The 15592-nt window shown below is 61.2% G+C and overlaps 1 protein-coding gene across 2 annotated transcripts in view; it reads left to right on the top strand.

Moving 5' to 3' along the window:
- Unc5b (unc-5 netrin receptor B) overlaps nt 1-15081 on the top strand; it is a 77587-nt gene extending 62506 nt beyond the window's left edge. The window contains exons 3-17 of one of the 2 annotated variants that reach the window (XM_047553439.1): nt 1177-1320; nt 1656-1759; nt 2746-2926; nt 3537-3704; nt 4255-4419; nt 4535-4567; nt 6512-6706; nt 6936-7325; nt 7914-8001; nt 8900-9068; nt 9202-9435; nt 11627-11776; nt 12299-12463; nt 13238-13419; nt 14323-15081. In XM_047553439.1, the coding sequence (XP_047409395.1) occupies nt 1177-1320; nt 1656-1759; nt 2746-2926; nt 3537-3704; nt 4255-4419; nt 4535-4567; nt 6512-6706; nt 6936-7325; nt 7914-8001; nt 8900-9068; nt 9202-9435; nt 11627-11776; nt 12299-12463; nt 13238-13419; nt 14323-14488 (2534 nt within the window). In that variant the 3' untranslated portion in view covers nt 14489-15081. The remainder of the gene's footprint in view (nt 1-1176; nt 1321-1655; nt 1760-2745; nt 2927-3536; nt 3705-4254; nt 4420-4534; nt 4568-6511; nt 6707-6935; nt 7326-7913; nt 8002-8899; nt 9069-9201; nt 9436-11626; nt 11777-12298; nt 12464-13237; nt 13420-14322) is intronic. The other variant, XM_047553440.1, reaches the window with a different exon arrangement.
- The last annotated feature ends 511 nt before the right edge of the window (nt 15082-15592 follow it).

Consider the following 15592-nt stretch of genomic DNA (forward strand, 5'->3'; position numbering starts at 1 on the left):
TGTATTAGAGGTCAGCCAGGGGGCCAGGCAGAGCCCAGCGACTCAGGTGACTTGAGGAGTAATAGCGACCCTGTGGCTATCAGCAATGGCTCGGCTCCTTCTCTCTGCCACCAGGCACACAGGGCTGCCAGCTCTAGAAACTGGGGCACACTGTCCGCAGTAGCTGCACATGTGGATGAGGGTCACAGAACCTGGTGGCAGTGAGACCGGGTTGGCTGCAGCCTCCTGCTCTGCACCCAGCCCTGCCCCAGGCTCCCGGGGCCCTGAGCGCACAGAGCTGTGGGCCAAGCCAGCAGACGGGACCCCCCAGCTCCTGCCAGCACAGCAGGTGGCCCAGCCTGGGTGTCCTGGCCACACACAGCCCGCCACTCAGCCCCTGTGCTTGGGAGACATGGACAAGGTGCCCAGCCTGACTGGGTGCGGCCTCCACCTCCCCAGATGGATGACCCCAGAAGGGCCTGCAGCTCTGGTCACGGAGCCCATCCCGCAGGCCACCTCTGTGGCAGGCAGAGCCACCCTCTCGGATGGCATTTTGCCACAATTTAAAATTTTTAAAAAATAGATTGAAGTCTCCATCTCTGAGCCCATCACCTCTCTGGGCCCTTGGGGCTGGGACTCTCTTGCTATCGGGGAGCCCACCCGTGACAGCATGGAAGGGTCACAGCAATGGCTGTATTGAGTGGATCCAGAGAGTCAGTATGGGTCAGGGTCAGGTCTCAACCTGGGCAGGACACCACACAGCTCCACTCCACTGGCAGCTTGCTGGGGGACTTTGGGCCACCACCTGCCCTCTCTGGGCCTCAGTTTCTCCAAACGTGAAAGGAAGAGCTAGACAAGATCCAGACAACTTGCCAGAGTAAATTGGTGCCCGGCTGGACTGAGTGTTAAGACAGAATAATGGCCATGAGTCATTCAGATTTATCCTGTGTGTTTTACCATGGTGGGAAAACCAAGGCTCAGAGAGGCTAAGTAACATAGTGAAGGTGGCACAGCTGGGGCGTGAGGATGGGGCCTGGATTCAAACCTGGCCGGCCATCTAACCGCCATGCTGGGTGGCACGTGGAGTCCAGCTGGGCGGGCGGGGGCGGGGGTGGCCAGCGGTGGCCAGCAGTCACTGTCTGGGGGGACGAATGGCTGTGGCAGTGCGGCCTGGCCCTGACGCTCTCCTCCCGCCAGGCCTGCGGGTGCGCGAGGTCCAGATCGAGGTGTCGCGGCAGCAGGTGGAGGAGCTCTTTGGGCTGGAGGACTACTGGTGCCAGTGTGTGGCGTGGAGCTCCGCGGGCACCACCAAGAGCCGCCGGGCCTACGTCCGCATCGCCTGTACGCCTCCTGACGCCGCCCGCCCCGCCCCCAGGGTCCCTCCCCTCCCTGTGGGCGCCCGTGGCTGAAGAGGCCCTGTGCAGACCCCAGGCACCCGGGTGCCAGCTCAGAGGGTCCCTAGACCCAGAGCCTGGGCATTTCCAGTGGCCCTCTCACCGACAGAAGGAAACTGGTAGCTTTCTCACCCATCCCGGGCCACTAAGTGCTTGGGATGCCCGGTCCCCTGGCTCCTCCTCCACCGTTCCCTGGGCTGCACTGCCCCCTAGTGGCCACCGTGGGCACCTCGGGTTCCCTCCCCTGCCCCCACCTGACCGGCCCGGACACTCTCTTCTCAGACCTGCGCAAGAACTTCGACCAGGAGCCTCTGGGCAAGGAAGTGCCCCTGGACCACGAGGTTCTCCTGCAGTGCCGCCCGCCAGAGGGGGTGCCTGTGGCTGAGGTGAGGGCACGGTGCCAGTGCCGGGTCAGCCGAGGGCAGGCAGGTCTCTCGCTTGCCACCAGCCACCAGGCCACAGCCTCCCAGGGCCTCCACGTCACAGATGGGGAGAGAGGCTCGGGACAGAGAGGGCAGCCATCTCTTCTGCAGAGGTGGGCACAGGCCAGGTCCCCTGCACAGGCGGGGACCCCAGGGCTCCTTGGGCACCTGGGCCCAGTCTCCAGTAGGCCTTGCCCCCAGAACCCGAGGCCCTGCTTTATGGACACCACGAGGTCTCCATGTGCCCCAGTCTGCACCACCCCTCGGCTGGCGCCCGTCGCCCTCCCCACACGGCCCTGGGATCCCGGGGAGGTCCCCACCCGTCCCTGCCCACCACCCTTCTCATGGTCCTGACACACTCCTGGGGGGCCAGGAGTCAGGGCCAGGCAGGGGCCACGCCAGCTTTCACCCGGAGGTCCAGTAGGCTGGGGTGACGGAATCAGCCCTGGCTCACCCCAGGACCCCCGCTGGTCGCGGAGCCTCCCCTCAGGGACACCCTCCTGATGGCGGGAGACAAGCACCGTGTGATGTCACAGCCCCCCCTGTGGGGTGCCGTCACCCCTGTGCAGCCGGGAAGGGTGCTGGGAGGGTGAAGTGGCCACTGGGACAGGAGCCCAGGCGCCCCCAGCCCCCGCCAGGGCCAGCAGAGGAGGTGACACTGAGGACAGGTGCCGCCAGCTGCATTCTGAGCTCTCAGTGCCCATCCTGCAGATGGGAAAACCAAGGCCCTGGGGTGAGTCTCCTCCCAAGCCGCCCAGCTAGGGCCTGGGGCTCCCAGCATGGTGCCTGGCCCCGCGGAGGCCCCTCCTCTCGGTCAGCACCCTGGTGTGGACACGGACAGAACCGCAGCCCTGTTCGTGGTGGGACCCCTCCTGTCCCTCCAGGCAGGTCCACTCCCCAGTGCCGGGGGCAGGCACTGCGTCCTCAGGGCCCCCTCCCTACCCCCACAGGTGGAGTGGCTCAAGAACGAGGATGTCATAGACCCCACCCAGGACACCAACTTCCTGCTCACCATCGACCACAACCTCATCATCCGCCAGGCCCGCCTGTCGGACACAGCCAACTACACCTGCGTGGCCAAGAACATCGTGGCCAAGCGCCGGAGCACCACAGCCACGGTCATCGTCTATGGTAGGGCACTGGGGCTCTGTGGGGAGGCCGCAGCCCAGAGACGGAAAGTGAATTGCCCGAGGTCACACAGCAGAGTGGGTGGCCGACTCAGACCTTCCTGGGTTCCAAGTCAGAAGCACTCCCCACATTCCAGAGCCCCTTGGCGCTCGGAAGGAGACCTTGGTCAAGCGGCCAAGTTGGGGGCCCCAGTCAGGACCCCCAGGCCCAAGGCTGTGGTCCTGGCAGGCTAGGGACCGGGACCACTGCCAGGCCTGTGGGCTGCTCTCTGCTGACCCCTTGGCCTCGTGAGTGCAAGGGAAAGAGCCACAGCTAAGGTGATTGTAGAACGTTCTAGAAAGAGTCCTGTCCTGGGGTCCAGCCCCGGGATGAGTCCCAGGTTCCCCTGAGTGAGTGCTGGCCTGCTCTGGACCTTCGTTGCCCACAGGACGATGGGTCAGGGAGTGGGCAGTGACCCGCAGATCCTGGTGCTGGTCTTGCTGCCCAGCCTGGTCAGTGGGAAGGGCCTCCCCAGGGACGTCTCAGGGCAGCGACCTCATTGGGAATGGGGTTGGGCTGGGGAGCCACAGTGACCCTCAGTCGGCCACTTGGGTGACCACCGCTGTCCCTACAGTGAACGGCGGCTGGTCCAGTTGGGCAGAGTGGTCGCCCTGCTCCAACCGCTGTGGCCGAGGCTGGCAGAAGCGCACGCGGACCTGCACCAACCCCGCCCCACTCAACGGAGGCGCCTTCTGCGAGGGCCAGGCCTTCCAGAAAACCGCCTGCACCACTGTGTGCCCAGGTCAGGGCCACTGACCAGGTGCACCCTGCCCAACCCCGCCTGCCTGCGTGTGCCAGTCAGGGTCCCCTCCTCCCCGGCACCCACAGGGAGGGCAGCCGCCCCGCTGGCCCGGCGCCCGGCTCTGACCTGGGCTGGGCCCGGGGCTGCTGGTGAGGTGCCGCGGGGGCTCCGGGCTGCAGCCCAGGCCGGCTCCTCTTCCTTGCCCTGCCCCTAACAGGCCCCATCCCGCTGACTGACCCTTACCCACCGTCTTCTGTGTCCCCATCTGCCCGCTGTCCTTCCTATCTGGCTGTTTCCTCCCTTTGGATGTGGGTCTGGGTGGCAGTGTGGCGTTTCTACTCTGGGCTTGTCTTTGCACAGTGGCACCTTGGGTTTGCGTCTGTGCACATCTATCCTCTTGTCTGCCCACTACCGGTGGCCACTCGCTGGCCCGAGGCTGCGTGGACGTGGTGTGGGTTTCTCTAGGTGGCCAGCCTGGGGCTTGTGGGCCCCTTTCCTGCCAGGGAGGGCGTGTCCACACCCTCACTGTGCATGTGCCCTGCTCCTGCAGTGGACGGCGCGTGGACTGAGTGGAGCAAGTGGTCAGCCTGCAGCACCGAGTGTGCCCACTGGCGCAGCCGAGAGTGCATGGCGCCCCCGCCCCAGAACGGAGGCCGGGACTGCAGCGGGACGCTGCTGGACTCCAAGAACTGCACCGATGGGCTGTGCGTGCAGAGTGAGTTGGCCTGGCCCTCCCGCCTGTCGCTCATCTGCGCATGTCCCCTTTGCCTTCTCCACCACCCTTCCCTTGTCATCTGTGTCACTGGCTTTCCCTTTATTTCCCTCGACAGATAAGAGAACTCTAAGCGATCCCAAAAGCCACCGTAAGTCCATTTCATGGCTGTCCTCTTTCCTGGGGTGATCCATGCTTCTTCCTGGCCGGGTGTCCGGGTGTGGGGGCAGGGCAGGGAGAGTGGACGGCGCCCGCGGTACCCAGCTCCTGGGGCTCCTCCTGCCTCGGGCACAGCATGTCTCTGCCCTCCATCACGGACAGGCAGGCAGACCCTGGGCTGACAGAGTGGCCCCCAGAGACCCCCGGCTCTCCTGTCCCCAGACAGGACACTGAGTCTCAGAGGAGAGGAGGGGCTTGCCCGAGGACCCAGCTGGGAAACAGCAGAATTTGAACCCAGAATCTGTGGCCAAAGCTAGTGCTCTTAACCCTGTGCCCTTGGCCTTCCTCTGTGGGACCGGGCAGAGGGCAATGCCCACCCATCCACCCCAGTGCCCTGCACGGCCACCCAGCAGCTGGGCCACACCTTCCAAGTCACCACTCATGCCTGCTGCCCTGCCTCAACTCCCGAGGGCCTTGTGCTGAGCCCCGGGTCCCACTGCCCTGGCACTGCGTCCTCTCCGCCGTGGAGCCTCCGGCAGCCCGGCTGTGCTGATTAAACTGCAACTTCCAAACACTTCCGGAGCCATAAAATCAGCGGGACCAGGGGTCCCGGCTGGTGGCTGATCAGGAGTCTAGATCATGAGGCCAGTGGCCCCGTGTGAGCGAGGACATTGGGACGCAGAGCCATGTGGGGGAGCCGTCTCCTTGCTGGGCCAGGACCTCCAGAGAGGTGGGAGCCCAGGCCTGTGAGGGTCCTCTGGTCCTCAGGGGAACCCAGGAACACGGACTACTGAGGGGAGAGCGAGAGGGGGCCGGCAGCTGTGGGAAGTGAGCAGACCTCCAGGTGCAAGCCATGGCCTCCGGTGCTACAAGGCTCCGCTGACCCCGGGCGTGGAGGACTCTGGGCCCGGGAAGCTGGCCTACCTCTCTGAGAAGCCCTCAGTGCAGGGGAGAGCAGATGGGTGCTTCCTGGAGCTCCCAAGAGAGGCCAGGGAAGAGTAGCCATCTCAGCTGCTGCCATATTGGCTCTGCCTGAGCTGCCAGGAGTGTGGTAGCCACTAGCCACATGTGGCTATTGAAGCTTATATTTAAATAAATTAAAGCCAAATGAGATTATTATTATTATCATTATTATTATTATCATTGTTGTTTTTATTATTTTACTTAGAGACAGGGTCTCACTGAGTTGCTTAAGGCCTCACTAAGTTGGTGAGACTGGCTTTGAACTCATGATCCTCCTGCCTCAGCCTCCCCAGCCGGTGGAATGACAGGCGTGTGCCACCGTACCTGGCTCCAAATCAGTTTTAATTAACTGATGGGGCTTTTGCATCAGCTCCATCTATTGCTCAGTAGCCACGTGTTCTAGTGGCTGCATGTGGACAGTGTAGACCTAGAACATTTCCATGGTTGTAGAAGTTCTGTCGACCTTGCCTCCAGTGTCTTGACGCCTCCCTGCCTCAGCCTCCCCGGGGTAGCATGGGTCACCTCCCGCCCCATCCATCTTCCTCCTGCTGCCTCTCCACCGCGTGGCTCATGTCACCTCCTCCCCCCAGCCCCCCTCCCTCAAGACAAAGTACTTGGAATGGCTACTTATGAAGATTTCAGGGAGCCAGGACCTTTGGTCCTGTGGAAATTGCTGCAGGTCAGGGTTTGAATCTCGACTCTAATTGGACAAATTGTGAGGCCCTGAGTCTCCGAGTCACAGTCCCCATCTCAGTGAGTTAACTGGTGGGTGGACATGTTTGTTCTCTGGCCTCTTGTCAGGCTGGGAGGGTGGACAGCTGGGCAGGAGTCTTGGACCATCTTACGAACGAAGAGACTGATTCAGAGGGCGCCGAGGCTGGCCCAAGGTCACCAACCTGTGGTGGCGACCTCAGGTGGAACTGGGCACGGTGCCTGCGGGCCTGCCCCTCACGCAGCCCTCCTGTGCCCGCAGTCCTGGAGGCCTCGGGAGACGTGGCACTGTACGCAGGCCTGGTGGTGGCCGTCCTGGTGGTGGTGGCCGTCCTCACGGCGGCGGGGGCTGTGGTGTACCGCCGTAACTGCCGCGACTTCGACACGGACATCACCGACTCCTCTGCTGCCCTGACTGGTGGCTTCCACCCCGTCAACTTCAAGGCTGCGAGGCCCGGTAAGGACCTGGGGACGCAGCGTGGCGGGTCAGTCGGGCCCCGGGGGTGCATGGCGCAGACCAAACCCTCCCAGGGTTTCTCCAGAGCTTGCAAAGCTGCCTACGGCAGGTGGCAGTTGAGGCTTGTGCAGCTGGACACTTAGGTGGGACGGGAGGGCGCCCAGCCGGAACCGGCGGGACTCGGCCAGTGGGGCATGCCCGGGTCTGACCGTCACCTCCGCTCCTCCAGGCAACCCCCAGCTCCTGCACCCCTCTGTGCCTCCCGACCTGACAGCCAGCGCCGGCATCTACCGTGGGCCAGTGTACGCCCTGCAGGACTCGGCCGACAAGATCCCCATGACCAACTCGCCCCTGCTGGACCCCCTGCCCAGCCTCAAGATCAAAGTCTACAGCTCCAGCACCACCAGCTCCGCGCCTGGCCTGCCGGACAGGGCCGACCTGCTGGGAGTCCTGCCGCCCGGCACCTACCCTGGCGACTTCTCCCGGGACACACACTTCCTGCACCTGCACGGCGCCAGCCTGGGCTCCCAGCAGCTCCTGGGCCTGCCCCGGGACCCGGGGAGCAGCGTCAGCGGCACCTTCGGTTGCCTGGGCGGGAGGCTCAGCATCCCTGGCACAGGTGGGTCCCTGTGCCTGCCGGTCTGCCTGGCCTCGGCGGTCCTCTGGGAAGCCCCAGCAGCCGGCCGGCAGAAGACAGGGCTTCCCTCGTCCTGTTTCTCAGATGGGGAAAGTGAGTTTCAAGGGCAGGAAGGGACTATGAAGTAGACCGGACCACCTGGGGTTCAGTCCTCCTGTGCTGTGTCCAGGGTGGGGGAACCTTGGACCTGCCGCTCTCGAAGCCCCAGTTTCTCCGTTACTTGGGAACAGGTCAGCAACCCTACCGAGGACTGTCCTCAGTTCTAGAGGGAGAAAGGGCAGGGGCGCCCGTCTCAGGGTGCAGAACGAGTGGTCAGCAGCATCCCAGCTCCTCACCCTGGGCTAGGCATGGAGGGGCCCGGCACCTTCAGACCCCGGGCAGTGTCAAGGCCCTGTGTAGTGGACAGGCCAGCTGTGACCAATGGCTTGGCCTCACCTTGCATCCAGGCCCCAGACCCCATCTCCCTGCCCCCGGCTGGTGACTCCTTGGATGTCTTTCCCTCCCTGCCCCATGCTAGGGCCACCTCCCAGCTCCCTCACCCCCTCCCTGCTCACCTCCCTCTCCCCCCAGGGGTCAGCCTGTTGGTGCCCAATGGAGCCATTCCCCAGGGCAAGTTCTACGAGATGTACCTACTTATCAACAAGGCAGAAAGCACCCTGTGAGTAGAGCCCAGCCCTGACCCCGGCTGCCCTCCTCCGCCTCCCTCCCTGCACCTGCCCACACAGGGCCCAAAGATCCCTCCTAAGCCTGACCCTGGTGCCAGGGGCTGTCCTCCAGGAAAGCATCCACCTTGCCATGTTCACGGTTAAAGTGTGCAAAGCCAGCACTAGAAATCATGAAAGTGGTGAGCAGTTGACAGGCAGGTTAGGAATGAGACAGGGCTGGTGTTCTCGCTATGTGAAATGGCTTCATAAACTAATAAGAAAAACTGAACATCTCAGGGTGGAAATGAGTGAAGGATATGAACAAGTGATCTCTCTCTCTCTCTCTCTCTCTCTCTCTCTCTCTCCTCTCTCTCTCTCACACACATACACAGTTACCTGTAGTTTATGAGAAAACATTCTACCTAATTCATAATAAAAACTAATGAACATCCATGAAGTATTGGGAATTATTTTGCTTAAGGAATTTGCAAGGATTTTTTTTTTTTCCCAGATGATAATACCTTCATTCTTCCAAGTGCCCAGGCACTTAGCCCTCCATGGCATGCTGGCACAAGTGTAGACTGGTACCAGCTCTCTGGAGGGTGATTTTGCCATATCTGTCGAGAATGTTCCTGCTGGGTGCGGTGGTGCATACCTGTAATCCTAGCGACTTGAGAGGCTAAGGCAGGAGGATCACAAGTTCAAAACCAGCCTCAGCGACTTAGGGAGGCCCTAAGCAACTCAGTGAGACCCTGTCTCAAAATAAAACATAAAATGGGCTGAGGATGTGGCTCAGTGGTTAGGCCTCTCACCGGCTGTGAGCAGAGCTGGAGGCCCAGAGAGTCTGTGCCCTGGCTGAGCCCCTCAGGCCTCCTCTCACAGCCTCCTTCCCGCCCTCTGCTCCACCCCCAGCCCACTTTCAGAAGGGACCCAGACAGTATTGAGCCCCGCGGTGACCTGCGGGCCCACGGGCCTCCTGCTGTGCCGCCCCGTCATCCTCACCGTACCCCACTGTGCTGAAGTCAGTGCTGGCGACTGGATCTTCCAACTCAAGACCCAGGCCCACCAGGGCCACTGGGAGGTGAGGAGCCGGGCTGGGGGCAGCCAGCCATCGACCTGCCGGGGGAGGCCTGGGAGGCAAGCAGGAGCCCCTTTCCTCCGGGCCCAGCCAGGATGGCTATGGCCTGTCCACTCCAACCCTCTGTACCCTGCAGGAGGTGGTGACCCTGGACGAGGAGACCCTGAACACCCCCTGCTACTGCCAGCTGGAGGCCAGGTCCTGCCACATCCTGCTGGACCAGCTGGGCACCTACGTGTTCACAGGGGAGTCCTATTCCCGCTCGGCCATCAAACGGCTCCAGCTGGCCGTCTTCGCCCCGGCCCTGTGCACCTCCCTGGAGTACAGCCTCAGGGTCTACTGCCTAGAGGACACGCCCGTGGCACTGAAGGTATGGCCAGGCCTCTGCCAGCCAGCGGCATGGCCCCTTCCAGCCCTCTCCACCAAGGCGAGGCCACGGCTCCGGCCTCCCCAGGCTGCAGGCCCAGGTGGGAGACAGGCGGAATGCTCTTGAGGGCTCCTGGGGTCTGCCAGAGGGCTTAGGAAGCAGCAGATGGGAGGTGACCTTGGACCTGAGCCCCAAGGACGAGCCAGGGGAGAGGGAGGGCCTTCCAGACAGACAGAGCGGCCGCTGCTGCCGCCCCATGAAGTTCCTCATGAGCCCAGCACATGGCCCTGTGTAGACCTTGTTCCCTTCTCCAGCTTTCCTTCCGCCCTCTCCACAAAGCCTCAGGATCCTTCCTCATAGCTCCTGCCTTCTGCCACCCTGGGCTGTGGTCCTCCCCAGGCTTCTGGGGCTTGTGTCAAGCTCTGTGTTGTGGGCTGATGCAACGCAGGTGAAAGACCCAGGGGAGGACCAGTGTCTCCCGCTGGGACCACTGGTCTGGAGGGCCCCGAGGCCCTAAAGAGTTGGAGGCTGCTGGGAAATGCTCTTGGGCCTGGATCTCTCGGCACTAGGGCATTGGCTGGTGTCCACCTTTGCCAGAAAACAGCATAAAGTCACGATAAAAGTTGCCACATTTTAACCTCATGACATTGCTTTTTTAACCCCTCATCTGTTTACCATCCATCCATCCACGCATCCATTCATCCACCTATCCATCCATCCACCTATCCATTCACCTATCCATCTATCCATCCATACACCTGTCCATGTACCTATCCACTCACCTATCCATCTATCCATCCATTCACCTGTCCATCCATCCATCCACCTATCCATCCATCCATTCATCCATTCATCCACCTATTCATCTACCTATCCATCCATCCATCCATGCATCCATCCATCCATCCACCTATCCATCCATCCATTCATCTATTCATCCACCTATTCATCTACCTATCCATCCATCCATCCATGCATCCATCCATCCATCCACCTATCCATCCATCCATCCACCTATCCATCCATCCATCCATCCATCCATCTAACCACCCACCTATCCATCCATCCACGTATGCATCCATTCCTCCATCCATCCACCTATCCATTCATCTGTCCATCTTTCCATCCATCCACCTGTCCATCCACCTATCCATTCACCTATCCATCCATTCACCTGTCCATCCATCCATCCACCCACCATCCACCTATCCATCCATCCATTCATCCATTCATCCACCTATCCATCTATCCATCCATCCATCCATCCATCCATCCATTCATCCATTCATCCATTCATCCACTTATCCATCCACCTATCCATCCATCTATCCACCTATTCATCCACCTATCCATCCATCTATCCATCCACCTATCCATCCATCCATTCATCCATCCATCCATCCATCCATCCATCCAACCACCCACCTATCCATCCATCCACCTATCTATCCATTCACCTATCCATTCATCTATCCACCTATCCATCCATCTACCTATCCATCCACCTGTCCATCCATCCATCCATCCATCTAACCACCCACCTATCCATCCATCCACCTATGCATCCATTCCTCCATCCATCCACCTATCCATCCACCTATCCATCTATCCATCCAACCATCCACCTATCCATCCATCCATCCACCTATCCATCCATCCACCTATCCATCCATCCTTCCACCTATCCATCCATCCATCCATCCACCCACCCATCTATCCATCCATCCATCCATCCTTCCATCCATTTTCTGTTCTCTGTTCATATACTTATTTAGTTAACAGCCCATCTGTCCATCAAGCCATCTCCCTTCCATCCATTTATATCTTTCTTTCTAAATATGCTTGTATTCTTATACCCACCTATTGGTATATTCATTTTCATAAACTTCTTTCTCTTTCTGTCTTTCCATGCAATTATCCATCCGTCTGTCCATACCATCAGTCTCTCTACCCAGCCGTCTATAAATCCACTCTTCCACATCTCTCCCACACTGATTTTCCCTTCGTCCATCGGCTTTCCTGTTCATCCATCCATCTACCCACACATCCATTCATCTAAAGCACTTGCTGAATGGATCCTCTGGGTCCTGAGCTGTCTACAGATGGGACCCTGCCCCCCCACCCCTCAGCTGCTACAGAAAAGGGCTCAAGAGCCAAGTATGACCGAGTCCCCCTCTCCCTGCCCTGGCCACAGGAAGTGCTGGAGCTGGAGCGGACGCTGGGTGGCTACCTGGTGGAGGAACCCAAACCCCTGCTGTTTAAGGACAGTTACCACAACCTGCGCCTCTCCCTGCATGACATCCCCCATGCCCACTGGAGAAGCAAGCTGCTGGCCAAGTACCAGGTGAGGGCTGGCGAGGAAGGGCGGGCTGGAGCGGGGGCCTGCCTCGCGCCTCGGCCCCCAGCCTTGCCGCTCCCGTGTCTCTCATGCCCTCTCTCTCACCCCGCCAGTCTCCATGCCATCCTCGGGAACCCCAGCCTCCGTGCCACTGACGGCCACGCCCACGCTCCTGCCCTCACTGTCCCTCCTCACACATAGGCCACACCCCTCGTCCTTAAAGAGGCCTCCCACCTCTGAGTGTGCACGCCTGGCCGACTGCCCTTCCTTCTCTCTGGTGGTCACCTCCCTCTGCCCCACCCTGCAGCGTGTGATGCCATTGGCTCCCTGAGGTGTCCCAGCCCAGACACACAGGCACTCACCCCTTCAGGGCCTGGCATGACCTAGCCGGCCAGCTTGAGGGCACTTGACCAGCTCTCCTCCCTCTTTCCTTCTGGGTGCAGAGACCTGAACTGCCCCCGAGGGCCCCAGCCTCTTGGCCTCCAGCTCCCGGAGGACAGGCTTGGCCCTGACCACTGCCTCCCACAGGAGATCCCCTTCTGCCACATCTGGAGTGGCAGCCAGAAGGCCCTGCACTGCACGTTCACCCTGGAGAGGCACAGCCTGGCCTCCACGGAGCTCACCTGCAAGATCTGCGTGCGCCAGGTGGAAGGGGAGGGCCAGATATTCCAGCTGCACACCACGCTGGCCGAGGTGAGGCCCGAGGACAGCCTTGGACTGGGCTGCAGCACGTGGACCCCACGGTCCCACCTCATGTGGGTGGAAATGCGTCTCCCATGAAGGTGTTCACCGCCCTCGTCCGAGCAGGGACCGGTCATTTTGGGCTCACAGCCATCACTGCTGCATGCCATTCCTGTGCAAGGCGCCCGCCAGGTGACATGCATCATCTCACTAGCTCTGCGCAACCCCAGGGAGGCGGTTGATGCCGCGCAGCTGGAAGAGGAGGAAGTAGGTTTTAGGGAGGGCCAGTATCCGCAAGCATGGCCAGACCGGGTGTGCAGCCAGGTCAGCACAGGGACCCAGCTGCCATGCTGCGCCACGTAAACCCAGGCTGGCCAGGGAGCCGGTGCGGCTGCTCCTCCCGGGTGCAGTAGAAAGAGCTCTGCACCCAGCTCTGCCACCCACGGGGCGCGTGACCCCAGCACTTCTCGCTTCTCCCGCTGGACTCTGTTTTCCTCGCGTGTGGAAATGGTCTGCACAGGTCGGACTGCGGCGGGGGCTCCTCGGGCCTCCTGATCACGCTCAGCGTTAGCTGGAGCAGCCCCTCCCTGGCACACCCCTGGGCTGGGGCAGCCACGTTGTCCCTGGGGTTGGGAAGGAGTCCTGTCCTGGGACAAGGCCTCGCCCGAGCAGCTGGAGGCTGCCAGGGAGGGGCGTGGCTCAGCCTCTGAGCTGGCGTCCAGGGCAGGAGCCTGGAACAGCAGATGCCCAGCACTGTGGCCCTCAGACTCTGCCCCACCCTTCCAGACTCCTGCTGGCTCCCTGGACGCCCTCTGCTCCGCGCCCAGCAGCGCCGTCACCACCCAGCTTGGACCCTATGCCTTCAAGATTCCACTGTCCATCCGCCAGAAGATATGCCACAGCCTCGACGCCCCCAATTCACGGGGCAACGACTGGCGGCTGCTGGCGCAGAAGCTGTCCATGGACCGGTGAGTGTCCAGGACCAGGGCCCACGGGGCCGCATCCTCAAGGTCCGACAGGGGAGCGGGCGGACCACTGATGGCAGGTCTGGAGCTCAGTCCGCACGGGACGCGTCTGAGAACGCTGCTCCCTCGTGGAGTGTCAAGCTCAGGCACCATCCTGCGAGCCAGGCAGGCTGCGTGTGACCGTCACACTCCCCAGGCCCTGCCTTCCCCCACGGTGTGTGATGCTGACCCTGCCCATCTCCTGGGAGGACCAGAACAAGATGTCTCACTAGACATGGCGCGTGAGGACTAGCAGAGACGGCACGGGCTCTGTCCCTGCTCCCCGGAGTCTATGGGGCGAGACCAGGCAGGCAAGGAAGGTGGAGGAAGCTAGGCAAATCCCAGCAGCTCGGGAGGCTGAGGCAGGAGGATCACAAGCTCAAAGCCAGCCTCAGCAACTTAGTGAGGCTCTGTCACAAAATAAAAATACAAGGGGCTGGGGATGTGGCTCAGTGGTAAAGCGCCCCTGGGTTCAATCCCTGGTGCGCGCGCGCACACACACACACACACACACACACACACAAGGCAGAGGAAGAGGAGAGACACGCGGACAAAGCCATCCCCCCATGGCGATGTCTTTCAATGATTCACAGGGACAATGGTGAAGGGTGGTGCCCAGGACCAGAGCGCTAGACCCTTACTTTGTATGAGCTTGTTGGGTCTTGTCTGCAGCATTGGGGGGTGGCCGACATGGTTCCCATTTAAGAGGAACCCTGAGACTGAGGCTCCGAGAGGGTCACTGACTGGCCTGCGAGGATTCAGACCCAAGACTGGGGGACACCGGAGCTCACGTGCTTCCTCCACCCCAGGCTCCTCGGAGGCACCGAGTGCCCCGGGTGCCCAATGCCCTTCTCCTCCTCACTCCAGGTACCTGAATTACTTTGCCACCAAAGCGAGCCCCACCGGGGTGATCCTGGACCTCTGGGAAGCTCTGCAGCAGGACGACGGGGACCTCAACAGCCTGGCGAGTGCCTTGGAGGAGATGGGCAAGAGCGAGATGCTGGTGGCCATGGCCACTGACGGGGACTGCTGAGTGCCCAGAACCCTGGGCCAGCAGGGACAGGCAGGAGGCCTCGCAGGGAGGCTGAGCTGGGGTTGCTCCTCCTCCTCCTCCTCCTCCTCCCCTGCCCTAGACCACAACCAGCCTTAGAAAATCCACGCGCAGTGCTGCCCAGAGGGCCGGTGCTCCCGCCTGCTGCCCCTGCTGGCCTCACGCCTCACGTGGGAGCTGGGGTGAGGCCCTGGGGCAGGAAGAGGGCCAGGCGGTGGCCCTCCCTCCACCGCCTCCCACCCTGCGCCCCAGGTCCCTCTGGGTCCCTCTGGGTTCCTTCCGTCCTCATGCTCTCCCTCCCGCCCCGGCTGCCACGCCCTCCGCCCTGAGGAGTCACGTTCAACCCAGACCAACCCCTTTCTCCTGCCCACACCAGAAAGGAAAGGAAGGGGAGAGGAGCCCCGGACGCTCGCCAGGCCGGCGAAGAAGAGAGCATGGAAACCGCAGGGAAGGGAAAACCCAGTTTCTTAGGAAACGCAAACCATTTATTATCCAGATATTTGGATAAGTCCTTTTTACGAAAAAAAAAAAAAAAAAAAAAAAAATGAAAAAAAAAAAGACAAAAAAATAGAAAACTTTTTTCCCGAGTAAGGGTGAGAGTGGGTGAGCTCATGGTTCTGACTGTGTGTGTGTGTGTGTGAGTGTGTGTGTGTGTGTGTGTGGCAGGGGCGAGGAACTGAACAGGGAGCTTTGCTGCTAGAGACCCTTTTGGACGACATACCGACAAGGCCTCGGTTTCCCCAGCTGTAAGGGAGCAGGTCAGCCGCCATCTTAGCCCTGGTCCAGGCTGCTTCTGGAGTTCAGCAGAGGTTCCGTCCACGAAACCGAGGACCCTGAGTACTGGGGTGGGGTCTGGATCCCTCCCACAGCCCCGGCCTCCACACAGGTCAGGAGGCCCCGCGGGAAGCGCCCAGGGCCCGGGCCAGCCGGGAGCCAGGGAGAAGGCCCTGGTCTGCTCTTGGCCGTGTGACCCAGAAGTAGGGCTCGGGGAGAAGAGCAGAGGAAGCACATCCTCCCGGGACCCCTCCTGGGACGGGGAGGGGACTGGACGGCCTTGCCCCCACCCCAGCCAGCAGCCTCTAGACC

Source organism: Sciurus carolinensis, chromosome 5, assembly GCF_902686445.1.
Source record: "Sciurus carolinensis chromosome 5, mSciCar1.2, whole genome shotgun sequence".
Classification (NCBI taxonomy): domain Eukaryota; kingdom Metazoa; phylum Chordata; class Mammalia; order Rodentia; family Sciuridae; genus Sciurus; species Sciurus carolinensis.